This window comes from Dreissena polymorpha, chromosome 3, assembly GCF_020536995.1.
Source record: "Dreissena polymorpha isolate Duluth1 chromosome 3, UMN_Dpol_1.0, whole genome shotgun sequence".
Classification (NCBI taxonomy): Eukaryota; Metazoa; Mollusca; class Bivalvia; order Myida; family Dreissenidae; genus Dreissena; species Dreissena polymorpha.
The window spans coordinates 12569237-12588210 of NC_068357.1; the positions used below are offsets into that span (position 1 = coordinate 12569237).

General features: G+C 36.9%; 1 protein-coding gene across 1 annotated transcript; it reads right to left on the bottom strand.

Annotated features, from left to right (window-relative positions):
• Positions 1-8989: 8989 nt before the first annotated feature.
• On the bottom strand, positions 8990-18058 carry LOC127871309 (protein dispatched homolog 1-like). Its single transcript, XM_052414089.1, is given in 13 exon segments — positions 8990-9433; positions 9693-9863; positions 10203-10234; positions 10931-11023; positions 11296-11425; positions 11771-11908; positions 13458-13583; positions 13944-14171; positions 14409-14575; positions 14687-15191; positions 15193-15557; positions 15799-16168; positions 17840-18058. Coding segments are annotated over 13 exon segments (2988 nt in total).
• Positions 18059-18974: the final 916 nt, after the last annotated feature.

The following is an 18974-nucleotide window of genomic DNA, read 5'->3' on the forward strand; positions in this document are numbered from 1 at the left end:
GGTATAATGTCAAATATTAGAACATGCTAATCGGCGGGTAGGAATACGTACTTACTGTTGCCGGAGATCAACTAGTTTATTCGACCCTGCTTTATTAGGTCAATGTTTCAAGGTGCCTGTACCACGTGACTTTTTCAGCTATGTGTGGGACAATCGGATGTCAACAAACCATCGCTTCGGGTAACGTTTTTGATAATTTCTTCATTAATTCAAAACCATTTTCAAAAAAACAAAGACGAGAGCCCGGTCATTGTCAAAATACACAACTGTGTTAAGTTTGCGTAAAATTAATTTAGTATTTTTTCCAAAAAGTGCAACCGCGCGTTTGAAAAGACACGAATTGAAAAGCTATGTGTGGTATATTTTTTATTCAATCAACAAAAAACGTTCATTATAGTATTGTCGAAGGTTTAAAAAATAGGGCGGACATTGTAATTCTTCATAGAGAAGCTACATACGTTGTATGTTTGCACAAGTACTTCGAATCGGAGTGTGTTTTTAAAAATGCAATAATGCTATGTGTGGGAAAATTCGGTGGATAACCATTGTTTGTCCTAAAGAGGCCCTTAAAGGTGCATACTCACTCACTGGAAAATGTTTCATCCTATTTAGTAAACTTGCTAAGTAGGCTGAACAGATTGAATATGCTACTAAATATGCTCACTGGGATGTTTGTTTCAGGTTTCATTTTATATACTTGCTTAAAATGCTAAATAGCACGTACATTTCTGCCCATTCAATATTTTTATTAAATATGCTAAAGGGGTTCAAATGGATGCTTAATAGGCTAATACTGGCTTAATATCATGTATATTTCAACCTACTTACTAAACTTGCCAAATAGTCTGAAAAGGCTGTTGAATAGGCTAAATAGGAATGAACTAAACTTGCTAACTGGACTAAATAGGCAGAAAAGGCTGTTAAATAGGCTAAATAGGAATGTATTAAACTTGCTAAATTGGCTAAACAGCCTGAATAGGTTGTTAAATAGGCTAACTAGGATGTATGTTTCAACCTATGTACTAAACTTTTTAAATATGCTAAATAGGCTGAACAGGCTGTTAAATAGGCCTAATAGGCTAACAAGGATGAATGTTTCAACCTTTGTACTAAACTTTTCTAAATAGGCTGAAAAGGCTGTTAAATAGGTTAAATAGGAATGCATTAAACTTGCTAAATGGGCTAAATAGCCTGAAAAGGTTGTTAAATAGGCTAACTAAGACGTATGTTTCAACATATGTGCTAAACTTTCTAAATATGCTAAACAGGCTGAAAAGGCTGTTAAATAGGCTAACAAGGATGTATGCTTCAACCTATGTACTAAACTTTCTAAATAGGCTGAAAAGGTTGTGAAATAGGCTAAATAGGAAGTATGTTTCAACCTATGTACTATGTTTCAACATATGTACTAAACTTTCTAACTATTTTAAATAGGCTGAATATACGGTTAAATAGGCTAAATAGGATTTATGTTTCAACATATGTACTACACTTTCTAAATAGGCTAAAGAGGCTGTTAAATAGGCTTAATAGGAATGTATTAAACTTGGTAAATGTGCTAAATAGCCTGAAAAGGTTGTTAAATAGGCTAACTAGGATGTATGTTTCAACCTATGTACTAAACTTTCTAAATATGCTAAATAGGCTTAAAAGGCTGTTAAATAGGCTAAATAGGCTTAATATGATGTATGTTTCAACCTATGCACTAAACTTTCTAAAAATGCTAAAAAGGCTGAACAGGCTGTTAAATAGGCTAAATAGGAATGTATTAAACTTGCTAAATTGGCTAACTAGCCTGAAAAGGTTGTAAAAAAGACTATCTAGGATGTATGTTTCAGCATATGTACTCAACTTTCTAAATATGCTAAATAGGCTGAAAAGGCTGTTAAATAGGCTAAATAGGCTAAATAGGATATATGTTTCAACATACGTACTAAACTTTATGTACTTAACTTTCTAAATAGGCTAAATATGCTAAAAAGGCTAAATTGACCAAATAGGATGTTTGTTTCAACCTATGCACTAAACTTTCTAAATAGGCTGAATAGGCTGAAAAGGCTGTAAAATAGGCTAAATAGGATGTATGTTTCAACCTTTGTACTTAACTTTCTATATAGGCTAAATAGGCTGAAAAGGCTGTTAAATAGGAATGCAATAAGCTTGCTAAATGGGCTAAATAGCATGAAAGGGTTGTAAAATAGGCGAACTAGAATGTATGTTTCAACATATTTACTAACTTTTCTTTATAGGCTAAATAGGCTGAAAAGGCTGTAAAATAGGCTAAATAGGATGTAAGTTTCAACCTATGTACTAAACTGTATGTACTATACTTTCTAGATAGGCTGAATAGGCTGGAAAGGCTGTTATATAGGCTAAATAGGATGTTTGTGTCAACATATGTAGTAAACTTTCTAAATAGGCTAAATCGGCTGAATAGGCTAAATAGGCTTAATAGGATGTTTTTTTCCAACCTATGTACTACATGGGCTAAATAGGCTTAAAATGCTGTTAAATAGGCTAAATAGGATGTAACTGTATGTACTAAACTTTCTAAATAGGCTTAATATTCTGACAATGCTGTTAAATAGGCTAAAAAGGATGTATGTTTAAACCTATGTAGCAAACTTTCTAAATAGGCTAAATAGGCTGAAAAAGTTGTTAAAAGGGCTAAACAGGCTAAATAGGATGTTTGTTTCAACCGTATGTACTAAATAGGCTATATAGGCTGAAAAGGCTGTTAAATAGGCTAAATAGGCTAAATAAGATGTATGTTTCAACCTATGTACTAAATAGGCTAAATAGGCTAACTTCACACACGTACAATATAGTTGATTAAATAATCCTTAAGGCGTTTGTTTGACACTAAGTTTATTCATATGGATCTTTGTTTATATCCAAACAACTGTAAAACGTCATTTCCTTTTGTTATACAGGCTGCGTAATGTATTTAAGAAGCATTAAGGCATGAATTAATGTCTTTCTGTCATTCGCAGTCACCTTTTAGTTCAATGTTACAATTGTTACATCGTTTTACAAAACCAACAGCTTCCAACTTTAAATAAGTTGTCGAAATCCTTAGAAAAGCAGTGAATTATCGTTTTTTCGGGTGCCGAGTCGCGCTAAATCCGAAATTTACCGAGCGTTTCCGAGTCAATATTTTCTAGGCGCTTGCAGAGTTCCTAAAACAAGCGTTTCACGTTTGTCTATAAAAAATAAATTACACGACTTCACATCTTCGAATATTCACATTTACAAAATAATGTTCTTGTATAAAAGTTCATTTTGGGACAACAAACATTTCGCCGACTGATGCAGTGTTACAAAAAAAAGTTTAGATAGAAAACACAACAATAGTCAATAAAATGCGTGTTAAAACGCTAATGGCACTTTTTTGGTCCAGTTAATCTCAGTGTTTTGACAAAATTGAGAGAGAAACTGCTATCTTGTATGGACTATAATCAGCGTTCAATATTGAACCGCGATAAACAGAATAAAATAAACTTTGTATAAACAAAAGGGAGACGTTCATGTCTATCTGTGCTTGTACTTTAAAAGACTTGATACCGTTGTTAAAAATTTGTTGAGATAATAATAAGCCAATTGAGTAAGAACTTAAAACACTGTAAATAATTTCATAACTAGGTGCACATTATACATATGTACAAAAATGCTTAACCAATCGATGAATTTAAAGGAAACACGTTTAGTCGCGTTCATTATGGAAATTGCAAAATGTCCCGTTAAAACTACAACAGGACTACGCTGACAACAAATGGTTTTAACCCCATTTTCGCATGACGCGGCTAAATTACAATGTTAATATGGCAGTATGCTTAAGTAAATTAGTCATGAATTATACATTTACTTCTCAAAAAAAACATAAAGCTTAACTAAAATTTGTTTAACAAACAAAATACTAATATGTTTAGTTCTCTAGTAAAACTCACATTAACAGTAGATTTATGCACGAAGAAGTTCCTGGCATTTTGATTACGAATACATGTACATATACCATCATGTAGGGAACACAATATTCGAGTGGCGGTGTCATTTGTATACATGTATACTTTATCAATACTAATTACGCGCTAAATCATTCATCGACTTGATTTCATTCTATGCTTGGAAGAAGTCGATGAAAACTATTATGGTCTGTTTCGGAGACGAGTTGGAAATGACTTAAACGAGATTTTTTTTTAAATTAATTCTCCAGGTGATGAACATTATTAATGTTTATGATCGAACTGTGTCAGCTTCTATGCACTCATTTATATAATGATATGCGCTGATTGTTTTCCTGCTATGCACTCCTAGCTGTTTTGATTTCTATTTATGTACCTTCACGCATTATAAACACAAACAACTCTTGAAAGAACCCATTAGCTTCATGAGGAAGGAACTCGATACTGGCGTTGTGTTAACCCATTCATGCCTAGCGTCTAGAAAAAAGGCCTTTGCAAACAGCGTAGACCCAGATGAGACGCCGCATGATGCGGCGTCTCATCTGGGTCTGCGCTGTTTGCTTAAAGGAATTTCTGTAAGAAATATTCTGAATATAGAAATAAATATACTAGACATCCCTAATTTTGGAAGTAAATTGATCCAATTTAGAAGGATGGGAGAGTCCACTAGGCATAAATGGGTTAATAATATCACTGATTCTTTATGTTCTCAACTCCTTCACGTACTAACATGTTACTGGTTACATATAACTGTTGACATGTTAAGATATACTGTAAAAACATATAGGAGTAAAAGCATAAAATGTTAAATTTATCGACTCACTCAATGGTAAATATGGCATATATAATCAACCCGCGTCACGCGAAAATGTGTCATATGTCATATGCGATCACAAGTGCAGTGTTGCTGCCTGCGAATCCGCACACTTCCGGTGAGCTAGCGTGTCCATGAACCTTTGCGTGACTTTCAAGCAGACGGCAAAGCTCCTGACCAGACTACCCAATTTGCATACGGCAAAAAAAAATCCATTATCGAATGACGCAGCTGAAGTAAAATATGATAAAAGTAAATTTACATTTAACACCACAAGAACTTTTCGTCTTATCCTATTTACATGTATCAATTCGAGTAATACAGAATGGACCGAAAATATGCTTACTAAAACAGAATATCGGGAATCTAGCTATGAGTTTCAGATTCAGATGCTCCGGAAACGTCTTTTCTGTCTCTACTTCCAGTTTTCCAAGCTTATCGCCCATATGCGCCCGCTCTATTTTCACGTGATGCCGCGATGTCTCGGGGGTTGCAATGTCGTGTTGTAGTCGGGTCGAAAACTACAGAGACCATAGATAAGTGGCGCTTTAAGTTAATAGTTTTCTTAATATTGTCCTTTTTCGCCACCTCTTTTGCGAATTAGTGAGATGTACAGTTCGTTTTCCTTTTCTTGTTTTTTGCATAACGGTTACATTGGGTACTACTGTCACCTTGGACTGCACTAATTGTTTGAGGTAGTTTTTACAAGCGCGTGGTGAACATTCACTTGCGGTGATCAACCTGCGCGCATAGATTTGACTGGAACCAGCATAGCTGAATCAAATTCCTGCCTTCATACCCAACCGCGTGATGATAGCCTAGCCACGTGATACAATAATTGTACCGTTGTTATTTTTACTTTTTATTTGAATTTAGGTAATTAATTATGTTATACAGAACCTTAACTTAAACACTATTTTTCAAAATATAAAAAAATGATACTACTTTCATAATATAATACATAAACAAAAATATATAATCCTACCAAATCTGGTAGGATTTTCTAGTGATGGCAAAGATTTTATGTGGGAGCAAGGAACGACTAACTCTGCGTGGAGATTGTGCGGTGATACGATCAAAAGACGATATGTTCCGGTGTCCGCAAATTTGGACCCTTGGTTTGCGTTAATAATGTCCATGTCGTCATCATTGTTAAAGCTCAATTGCAACTGCTTAATTAGATAGCCACTACTTTCTCAGCGCCATAACTTGTTTGCAAACCATTTTGTTAAACGACAGATCGCTTGTGTTCAAATCCCGATCGTCCAATTGGGCCGGTAAGTCTGAGTCAGATATTCCATAGTTTTTCCCTAATCTGTTCTTTGTGTAGATCTAAATTTCTTCTCAGAATTCGTTGTTCCATTTCAGACACGACGGTGCTGTAGTCGGAATTGTTCTTGTGGGTAGACTGGGAACGCTGCGTTCGGCTCTAATTCTTGCGTGTGTTATTCTTATCGCTAGGTGGACCCTTTATCTTAGGTTGGTCGTTTCCGCGAATATTGGGATCTCATGGATGTCTCACATCGCCTTCATCCGCATTTATTGAATTATGTTTTAGATGCTTTGGCGTTTGGTCGCTCGATATATTTTCTTCTAGGCGAAATGCTTCTCTGAGCGTTTTCATGTTCAACCCATGATTTTTCGGAACAATGTTTTCCATTTAACAAAATGAAATAACAGAATCCCGCTTACTGAATTGCGACGGATGCTGCCTCTTGCACGGCACACAAAATGCCATATTTAAGGACGTCTGTTGTATATATATTGTTTTCCCAGGCCAAAAATTCTTAAAGAAAAGCAAATATCTATAAATTAAAATATTTTGTAATTACATATTTTTGCGAAAGGTTAGTATTTAATTGTTTTCTGAAACTCCTTTGAGCTCAATGCCTTAATTTAACACTTGCAACGAAGCGATTGCTAATTCAAACGCATCTGTTATGAATTTGCATTGACATTTAAACCAAAGTTAAGCTTGTAAGATGTCGATTAAATTTGCCAAGCCTATATCTAACATTGAATCACCTTTACCCACGCGCTTTTGTAAACAACCATTGTCGATATATAGGTGTTCGTATGGTGGAAATCCAATAAAGGGAATCCGAATTCTTCACGCATGACCGGCAAACCTTTCAGCGACAATCTGACAGGCCCGGACCTGACGTCCAAACATCGATAAACCTTGATATTCAATACCATTATGTGATATTTTAATCGGCTTTTCTCTGTTAATGCTAGTTTATGCGATATTCAACTCCTCTGTGCATCGTTCTTTGACACCGGCTGTTTTATGATCCTAAGTTATGAATTGATATTTATAATTCATTCACACATGTTTGCCTTATATTAATTTAATTTGGAATAGTCTTTAAATTAAACATGTATTTTTTATTAAATTTTTATGTTTTTCGCATTCGTGTTTTGTAAAAATGGTTTCGTTTTAATGTTTCCCTTTTGCCCTCGCTTTTCTTTTTTTCTACAGATTGAAAATATGGAACCCATATTTTTCTTCTGCGTCTACACCAAAAAAGCACATTTTATCAAATAAAGAAATGTACCTTGACTAACAATATTTTTAAATACGTTTGGAAACAACAGGTTGTGTGAAAATGATAAATTTCGAATACAATCGCAAATGTACGCTGAAACTGAAATATCAATAAAAGATGTCATCGGCCATATTCCGTTTATGTCAGCTTGATTGCAACGATAGCCTAAGGCTATTGACACGATGACGAGAATGTTTCCTGGGTAGAACTATTTCTTAGTATATTTTAAATACATTTAAGGACTGCCATCCCCACCCCCGAGTAACAAAGGATCGAACCCGTGACCTCCCAGTCGCAAGCTGGGCGCCATATCCACTGTGACACGGCGACCGTCAAACAGCGACTTTTTTTTCAACAAAGATAATGTTATTTATCGTCAGAATCACCAGCCAGTATTACGCTCGTATACTACTTTTATGCCCCCGGATCGAATGATCGGGGGTACGGTATATTGTTTTTTGCCTGTCTGTCTGTCATTGTATGTGTCTGTCTGTCTATCGTTGTATGTGTCCCAAAACTTTAACCTTGGTCATAACTTTTGCAATATTGATGATAGCAACTTGATATTTGGCATGCATGTGTATCTCATGTAGCTGCACATTTTTAGTGGTGAAAGGTCAAGGTCAATATCATCCTTCAAGGTCAAAGGTAAAACAATCAAAGCGGCGCATTAGGGGGCATTGTGTTTCTGACAAACAAGTCTCTTGTTCTATTTATTTCCGATTTCCTCACATTACTTGCTCTGTTGATATTTACTATCCATGTGTTTTATTTTCCAATATTAATATGATGTTTAACTCACCTAAGCTTCGCGAGTAATACACCAATGCTATGCATTTATATCAGACCTTCTTTTTAGACAACATTTTTGTGCTTTTCTTTATTGTGCACCATCATATTATTTTGAAATACTTCCTATTTCGTTGATTTTCTTAAATCGTTGCTCACCATATTACTTTATCTTTGCCAATTTATGTCTGAAGTTAATCAATATTATTTTCTGAATACAGTTTTAAAAAACTGAGAGGAATTTCAGATTTGTATAAAAGCGTATACAGGGAAAATTGAATTTTCTAATACAAGAACGAAGTCGTGTTTACATGACTTTATTAATGTGTGCAACAAAAATTAGTAATCGGAAAAATAAATAAAGTAAACAAATATTTACACCACACAACAACACAATGTACATAGTATCATGAAAGACGAAATCGTATGAACAACACAATAGCACCATTAAACCATTCCATTTTCCGTTATATCACACAAATTCAAAGCATTCTGGATTAAAAACGAAATTACGACTAACACTTGTAATCAATCCATTTTTCCCGAAAATACATAGCATTAAGGTCCTTTAATTTAATTTAAGAACGGAATTCTTAAGAACTAACATTAATTGTTTCTTGTCGGTCTGATAAATAGAAAAGCGCAATCCTTCATAATGCTGGTATGAGATCGATCATGATTACAAAACTAATGGCTAATAGACTAGGACTTAGCATTACAATGACACATATTGCACGGAATAACCATAGGCTTCAATGTAGGTAATGTCGGTTATCACAGAAATGCGTTCAGCAAAAGTAAAACATCAACTAGGAATACTGCCTCGGATATCTGTATGGACCGGCCTGAGTAGAAAGGGCGCTTATTGACGTTTATCATATAGCAATGCCCGGTAAGGCATTTGGGTTTGAGGGTTTCTTATTCTCATCGGGGTCACGTTGGTTCGTTGGGTTTTTTCTTGCACATTTTTTGACTAGCCATTTACACATGGCGGGTATGTAGCCCGTATTTCCTTCCGGTCCACAAAGTGACAAGAGCGCTGTAAATCCGAGCATGGAAAACACCAAAGCTAACCCGATGATGGTTATAATGAAAATCCCGAACTGGAAGAAAAACTGAATCTGCGCCCCTAACATGAACACGGCGGCCCCTAGCGTTGTCGCTGCCCCTGACAGCACGGATAGACCTATTGACTCGAGCATGTAGCGAACTCTGTCGGCCCGTCGGGGGCTGGGGCAAGCCTGGTACGCCTCGGCCAAGTGCACGATATGATCTACCGCAAGGCCGACTATCATACTAAGGTTAATGGACTCCAGAACCTAAAATACGAGAATCAGCTATAAATACATTCATTTATCGAATAGACACATCTATCAAACGAATAACATTTATAAATTCATATTTTATCAAAATGGCAGTTGTATATCTAAATATAATATTTTAAAGTTACTTTCCTGTCAACAATTATAGTAAAGCGGCAACAATTGAAAGCCATGCTCACTTCATTATATTATAACATGTTGGTGATCCGCTTTTGAGCCACATATACAAGTAATGAACAATTGATTTCAAGCCTACCCCTAACTTCCACCCCACCAGGGGTATGATTCCAACGACACACGCGGTAACTAGGCCGATAATGATGCAAGCGATGGTGCCGATGACAACGTTCATAGTCGTCAAAATAAGTATAGGCCACGTAGTCAATAATCCCACAATAATTCCGGAAATTGCAGAGTCAGAGAGTGTCTGAAATATAACAAAACATTGTATAGTATTTTTCCTCTAAAAACTATTTTTTACCTACCGGTATATCGTGTTAGTATATAGCATCTACAGTTAGTGTGTTGACAATAAAAACACAAAATGATTTGCGTTCTGCCGTCGTATACTTGATTCACTTGTAAGACATATATTTGTGCTGGTCAGCAACGCGTTCATATATATGTATATGCTTTAAATTGTAGAGGCTGTATTAACGTGAATGTGTCTTTCTTTTTTTCTTTAATATGATAATAATACTGAGGGAAAGTTAACTTAAGTTTCAATCAGATCATGTATTTACCGTTGTCGATGTTTTTAAACTACCTTTTGTACTGCGAGCCAATGCCAGAGTGTCTCTGTAACCTGGATTCCACGCTGAAGAGGAGGGGGCATTCCCTCGTTCTGAAAATGAGAAGAGAAGCGCACGTTTTTACACACAAAAGTAACGTAATGTGGATGCGGTATCACAAAATTAAAACAACCAATCTCAGATGGCACACAAGTCGAATGCGTTTGACAACACTTTAGGTGAAATGTGGTTCAAAGAAATAAATTGTGTGTTCAGACATTATGTTTGAATAATAAATTGTAAAAAAAAAATCCTAAAATCCTAACGTATATTGATTTCTTCTTTGAATGCCAATCACGAGTACCATCTTATGTTGGTGTCTTTTAAAAATTTATTGATTTAATTCACATGACAGACATATGCCTCGTGTTCTGAGAAAACTGGGCATAATGCATGTGCTTTAAGTGTCGTCCCAGATTAGCCTGTGCAGTCCGCACTTTGCGCTTGTATGGTATTTTAAGTTTCAAGGAAGTCCCTCATTACCGAAAATCAAAGTTAAGCAGGTATGTGTATTAACACGTACCTGGTTAGGCAGAAAGTGTCGTCCCTGATTATGCCTGTGCGGACGGCACAGGCTAATCTGGGATGACATTTACGCACATGCATTAAGCCCAGTTTTCTCAGAACAAGGCTCCTATGATCTCGGCGCTTTGACTGATGTACTTACAATGCTCGTGATAAATTTCTCCCATTCGTCGCGCACGGGCAGACCCTTCCGTGTGGCCCAGGTTGAACACGTTCATGGTCGTGTTGATCTCGATGGCCAGGAATTTCGTTTTTGTCCCGTAGTATAGTCCTAAAATGATGGAGAAATAAAAACATGAACTGCATTCAAAATAATGTTATATGTAATGTTTGATGTTTTATGTTTGTTCATACCATAACGCTACTTAGTTGAAGGCTGATTAATGAAAAATACGAATTCATGAAGTTGTTTCATTCACAGTGTGATTGAATGCACCTAATAAACAATATAAACAAACACTCACATATTGACTAAGTACTTCTTATCACAAGGGCGACAATTTTTATGCTTAAAAGCCTTCAAGCAAGTGAGATCACTCTTACCCGATTGCGAATAATACGCGTCCTTGGTAACGCCGGGAATGATTTCGTCGGCAAGGAGAAAGTTGTACTTCATGTAGTCCGCGGTGGGATTCATAGTGTAACCATTGGTCAACCAAAACATGCTCGCGATCTGAAAATTTAAACATGTTTATTTTTGGAAAACAGAACTAAGAGTCCAATACTTACATAACACATTTTTATTGTTAAAATAGTTCCGTAAATACAAGTTTAAACATAGTCACATACAGTAGTAATCACAATAACGCATTACGACAAGCTGTATAAATAACCAATATCGTTTCAATCTTTACAAAGTCTGACCAAACACGTAGAAAGAGAAAACGTTTTGCTGTGATAACCTATCGTTAACATCTTGGTTAGAGTTCGAAAGCAACCAGTAAAAGCTCTGAGAAGAGAATGTTAGAGCATATTCTCAGATGGATTCCGATCGTGTTAATGTCTTCACAGAACGCACCTCAAAGAAGTTCTTGAAGCCGCCGGGGAGCCCCTGGTTGTACACATAGGGAACGAAGCTCATCAGATTTGATATGTTTCCCTCGTTGACCGGAAGTGAGACGTCCAAATTGGCGGCGTAGTATGTGGACAACAGTTTCTGCAAACATTGAGGCGTGGGATGAACAAAGATCCAAAACGTACATTAGAGAAAGTTACACAATTTTGTTGTAACTTAACTTGGTAAATTAATGAAAACATGCGAAACAACCAACGGAGTGACAACAATTTACGTAATAGAAAACGTTGTGCCTTGTGTTGAATATCTTAGGTTCACCCTTAAAAAGAAGAAACGATATCGGTATGTTTAAAAGATATTCACAAAAGGATTCTGTGTGATGACATCTATGCTAAAGACTGAATGAAAATAATATGGCAGATAACGAAAGAAAGCGACGCGGCAAGTAATTACAAGAAGCGTCACAGCAACTAACGACGATCCTTGGCATCCTACGACATAATAAAACATGACATCTAAATAAATAAAGCAACTTAACATGTAACGATAGAGCACAACATGGAATAAAACGACGTAAACATTATGACTTAAAACGACAGAAAGTATCTTGCGATGCATCATAACATGACATCTAGCGTCAAGAAGAAGCATTGCATCAAACGACATAATATAATTTTGCATCTAAAGAAATAAAAAGAACGGCATCTAACGCTATTTTAAAACATAGGATATAACGACAACAACAACATGCCATAAAACGAGACAACATGGGATCTAACGATTTAAAATAATGTCTTATCTAAAGTCAAAAAGTAAATTGCCATCAAACGAAAGAAAACACAAAATACATATAACGACATAAAACATCTAATAAACTTCAATACTTATGTAAAATGCATGTAGTTGCTTTTGAAAGATGATACAAAGGCTGTCATTTTAATGTAGTTACGGCTCTATCAAAACCCAAAATATTGACATAGCAAACACTTTATGATACAAGTAATACCTATTTGAGATTGAACTATGAAAGATGGGCAAATATTTGGTTGCCTGATAAACAAATGAATTATTTAAGATGCTCATTCGATCGGAGTTAGGGAAAATAAGAGAGCACGGGAGTGTGCGTATAAGAAAAGTATAACAAATATCACATTCGAGCCTCGATCTGGGAAAGTCGAGTTTAATTGCAGGTTCGTAAAGTTTCGTCTCAGAAAAGCCTGCGCAGTTCTCACAGGCTTATCGTGGATTGCACTTCCACATAAATCGGATCTTCCTTAAGAAGAGACTCATTAAAAAACTATCCATAAAAGCGGAAAGTGTCGTCCCTGATTAGCCTGTGCAGACGGCCAGCTAATATCAGACAACACTTTACGCATATACGTGCATTTCAAAAGTCTGAGGGGAAGTTTGATTAAAAAAATTCTGATTCATATAGATCTAAAATATTGTTTCTGTTCTGTCTTACATGCAACGAGATATTGACGCCGCATGGATACATGAGCATCTGTTTCGAATTAATACGGCATGTATCTTGTATAATGTATTACTGCTTCACAAATGTGCAGAAGACTAATACTGAACACTTTTTCGACACAAAAAATCCTTTCCAACGACCTGATTTACTTGTTTTACTTATTATGCTTTTTCTTTTAATATATTTGAACGTTCAAATCGTTATGCTAGTTCAAACCTTAAAGTAGTTGTCGAAATCTTTAGCGAAGCAGTGAATTCTGGGTTTTCCTGTGGCCGAATCACTTTGGATCCGGAGTTTACCGAGCATTTCCGAGTCCATGTTCTCCATGCGCTCGCAGAGGTTCTAAAACAATTGTTCATAAAGTTGTTTCAAAAATGTTAAATCCTCCATTTTTTAATGTGATACACTATAATCAATAATGACGTGTGCATGACGGAATGGTTAATGTACAAACGCACACATGTTTTTACAAAAAAAGCTCCGCATGTTGAAGCAGAACAAATGTAAAATTTTAAAAACAAATTAGATTGACCCTTTTGCTGAAATTTCTCTAAAGGCTTTGACGAAACTGACTAAGCAACTGCGAAATGATATGTAATTTAAAGCGGAAATGTGGAACCATGTGCAGTAAAAACATGTGTAAATTTTAGGACGATAGACTAATACGTGTTATCAACTTATTTCACAATCTTATGTACCTACCTTGAATGCCAGCTGCGACTCCGGTGTGTTCATGTCAAACTGATCATCCCAGGTGGGCTTTCCAAAACAGTACTCGCCCGACTTCCGGTCGCAGTCCCGGATATCCGCCTCATCCATTCCCCAGACCAGGTAGAGCCTCTGATACTCGTCATCTCGGTTACGTTTGAATGCGCTGTAGTGGCGATTGTACGCCTTTGCGTAATTGTGCGTAGGCCGAAATATGCGAACCTTTGGATCAGAAGTGAATTATGTGGTGATATAAACGTGATGTTCTATTCTATTTTTAGTTACAATTAAGTGCCGGACTTCGGAGTATGTTAATAAATTTATTATATTGTTTAAAAGAAAGGAACTTTACCCTTAGCAGTAACGCAGGTTGTGCAAGATAACGCGATTGACATGTCTTTAACAAGAAGGCGCAAATACAGGTACATAGTAAAAACAACCCATATAGTATGTGCTTACCTGTTCAGCATCGGGTTCTATCAGAGTCGCCTGATAAATGAAGAATATACCAACGCCAAGGAACAATAAGGGACACAAGACCTTCACCGCTCGCTTCGTCATGAAGTCGAAAAATCCGTTCCGAAGAAATAAGACAACTTTATTTCGGTCCTCGAAATTCTTTTTCGGTTTAACCTGTTTCCGTTCCAGGTACTCTTGAAGCTGTGCGTCAGACTTAATTTCTTTAAGGTCCAGAGGTTTAGGGATGTGGTGTGCGTAACTTAGAGTTTCACTTGTCTTTCTAGGGGTGATTTTCTGGTGTCTTGATTTGTTGTTTAGTATTGAACGTCGTGAATCATCACTGGAAGGTGGTATCAGGTCTTTGGAACTACTTGTTTCATCGATGCTTTCCGTTTCCAAAGAATCAGAAATCGCAAGACTGTGTCGTCTTATATCGTCAGAGAGTTTGCGTTTTGCACCGCAGAACGTGTTGGCAACAACTGCTGTTAATTTGAGCCAAATAAATTTGGTCTTGGTGTGATGGAGCATTATGACTGTAGGGAAGTAAACGACCACCCAGACATAGTTAAATGCAACTAAAATGGCCGTGAATATTCCGAATGTTTGCACGGGAAGCAAAGGCGACAGACCGCTAACAAGGAAAGCGATAACTGTCGTAAATGAGCTTACAAAAGTCGTTTTGGCCGCTTTGCGGTAACAGTCGGAAAGTCGGTAAGAATCATCCGGGTACTCGGTGTGTCCTGTCAACCGCCAGGTGTCGTAGAACACGAACAGGTCGTCTGTAACCGATGCCAAGAATAAGAAAGATCGACATTATGTGGAAGTATCCGAAGTACGTATACTGCATCGCATATCGGTATAACAGATTTGTGCAAACAAAACTGGACAATATACTGAGAATTCCTAGCGACGTCACAATAATGGATCCCGTTTGTATCGCCATGAACACGAAGATAAACAGGAAGCTCCCTATGGCAAGTTTAATGTCTATGAGCGCTTGTTGAACCAGGTCATGTTCGTACAGAAGCTTGCTGATGTAATACAAATCCAGAATACCAATAAGTGTGAAATCGCGAACTTTCTCCGTTTCTGGTTTCAAGAAATCAGACAAAAACATGTTGACGTCTTCTTCCGTGCCGTAACGCCCGTCTATGACGTACAAAGGCCAGCCTAGTGGTAAGAAAGTCCTCGTGATCGCTGTTCCACATGTGTCATTGTGTTGCTATAAAATCCTTTCCCACAAAAAGCTCCATGAATTCCCGCGTTTCGTTGTAAATGGAAGCTTTGTACATAACATCACATACGTTTAAAAAATTAAGACCTGAAAACACAGGATCAATATGTGAGTATGTGCCGTCGAACAGCCGTATGATTGACTGGGGCTTCATACAGTTGTAATTAATGTCCCAAAGGCAGAAATGCTCTTGGTATCGTTCAATATTGAACAAACGCTCCTCGGCGTGGTGGATCCGCTCAAGATGATCCTTGGTTAATACATTTCCATTTGGATCCTCGAATATGACCTCGAACGCGTCTTTAAGGCGTCCTCTGTAACCTGTGTTGAAAGACAGTCCGTAAACAGGCCGAAATACGAATCTTTCGTACGTCTGTCTTGATTTCCATGACAACTCCTTGAGGCGGTCGCTGTTGTAGATATATAGCGGAAGTGAATCGAACACGGCCGGAAATACGTCATGGCCGGTGAGCACGAGGCCCAGTGTGATGCCAATGACGATCAGGTGGAGAACAGGTAAGCACCGCTGTAAACGGAATAAAATATATGAAGAATATGTTGTTGGTGGTTTTGTCACATTATTATATTGAACGATACGATAACACGGACTGCACAGGCTAATCTGGGACGACACTTTACTCACATGCATTAAACCCCTATTTCACAGAGCACGGCTTATATATAACCAACAGAAGATCAATGCCAATAGTAAATTCACATATGTAGGCATGAGATGTGCACATGAAAAAATACCGTGTTCTAAGCATACTAAACAATATTCCATCTTGTATTGGACAAAAATATCTGTAGATGAAGAACACGTAAACTATTGAATGCGAAAAGACACTGTATAGCTATTAGACCGTTTGCAAATCTCATTCGATATTATCTACAAAACATTAATACTCAATAAATATAATGTATGCATTTCGCTTGTAATGTCTCGCCAATAAGATTTACAGAACGTTTTAACAAGAAATGCACACTTAATTGTCACAGTAAAATTTATGTAACTGTTATTCAAGTTAAAACGTAAAACTAAGATAACATACAAAACCAACATATATTACATTAAAATACCCTTTTATTTTGTAATATACTGAGTTCCGCAGCGGAAGATTTGAAAGTCAACTTGGTGTTAATGTTGCTGTTTTTTTTTCAGAATGCTGGTTTTCTAAATGTTTACATATCATTTTAAAGTGATGTGTGGATTGTTTCGCTATTGTCGACTGCAATACCATAATTATTATATAAATACACGGTTGTTGGTTTTGATTTCACGTCAGGAATACCGGAGGCGAACAGTCAACCTTGCTTTGTTGAAACATGCTCTAAGACTGCATAATTAATATCACAAACAGGTAAGTGAACATATAGCTTTGAAAAAAGTCGTCGTGGTGTCCGGAATTAGAAACTCGAAAAAAATCCATGTTATAAAATAAATCGTTCATACCGTAATTATTAAATTAAATACAAATGATCGGAAATAGGCTTACTAAAACAGAGTATCGGGAATCTTGCTAGGAGTTTGCAGAATCGAAGAGGCTCTGGAAACTTCTGTTCTGCTTCTACTTCCGGTTTTCCGAGCTCGGAATCCCTGTTTGCTGGCTGAGATCCAGGCTGAAGTCTCGAGGTCCCGGGAAATGCGGATTACGTGTATTGAGGAACCGGAAGTTACAACAAAGACCTTCGATGATCTCTGCTTTAAGTTAATGTGTTTCTTAATTTTGTTCATTTTTGTCAACTCTTGCTTGCTTTTGTTCGATTTAGAATTCGCTTTCTTGCTCTTGCTTTTTTTATGATGGTCACTTTTGGTATTGTTGGCACTTTGGGTCGCACTTGTTTCATAGGAATAGTTGTCTGAACCTTGATGGGAAAATACACTCCCAGCAAAGAGATCAACAGACAATTGAACCGGTGGTTCCCTTTGTTTGTCATTAACGTCACCGTTTCCTAAGCTCAAACGCAACTCTTTACATAATTCACTACAATTTTCAATAACGTCTAGACCTCCATTTAAAGCCGTCTTGTCTAGCCACAAATCGCGTTGATAAAAATCCCGATTGTTCAACTGTGCCGGTAAGTCTGAGTCAAATATTCCACGATCATTCCTCGCTTCTTTTCTCTGTTTAGATCTGGATTTCTTCTTCCGAATACGTTGTACTATTTCATACCCGTCGGTGCTGATTTCGCCAACCGTATTTTGGTCGGCCTGAGTGAGGTGCTTCCGTGTCTTCTTCTTTCGTGTGCTCTTTCCGTTTGGTGGACACTCCGCCGAAGCTTGATCATGTTCACGGATCCCGGCGCCCTCGTCATTTTCGTGTTGATGTATCACGTCGCCGTCGTCTGTATTGATATCATTATTTCTGAGATGCTCTTGCGCCTGGTTGTGCAATCTGGTTCCATCAGGTCGCATTTTCCTTTGAACGTTTTCGTCTTCAAAAGCATAGTTTTCCGTACCAATGTTTTCCATTCAGAAGCACCAGTTCGCTGTTTAAGACGACAGCTTTTTATTTGCAAAGGAAACGGTATATTTCACTAAAACAAATCGGGCACATTCAATGGTGGTTGTTGTAGATTTCTTTTTTTTTCCAAGCGAAATTTTGTTTACTTTTTGTACAATTTATTTTATTGTTTGTTCCAAATCCTTTGAACAAAGAAATGCCTTAATAAAGCACGTTAAACGAAACAATTTCTAAATCCTATGTATCTCTTATGAATTTTGCATTAAAATGTAAATTAGATATAAGCTTGTAAACTGTTCACAGTATTTGCATAGCATATATTTACATTAAATCCCTTTTATCCACGCGCTCATGCACAATCATCACAATGTCCTTGAATAAGTATATAGCCATTGATTTATATATCCAAGCATTGATATGCCTGAGAGAATCCCATCAAGGGTATCGACATACCGCACGTATGAACTGGTCAGAATTCAATGCCAATCTGACAGGTCTGGACCCGACGTCCAAACAGAGACAAACTTTCAAGTTCAATGGCCCGCTCTTGCATGTCAGCTGCGAGATGTTAATCGGCTTAGTCCTGTTAAAGGATGAGTGTGATACACAAACCCTTTGTGCAATTTACGTTTATATTTGTTTGCTGATAATTGTTTGTTCGCTATAAACAAACCTGAGGCAATATTATTGTGATTTGTTCACATTTTATGATTGATGGTGTTGATGTTTTAATTTTCCGAGCATGTTATTGCACTGAAGACGATTTGTTAGCATAGAAAGTCCATAATTGTTATCTATTTATTGTATTTTATTTTATGTTGGTAGGTCATCCATTTTATTTCGTATACAGTGTATTTTTGTTAAATA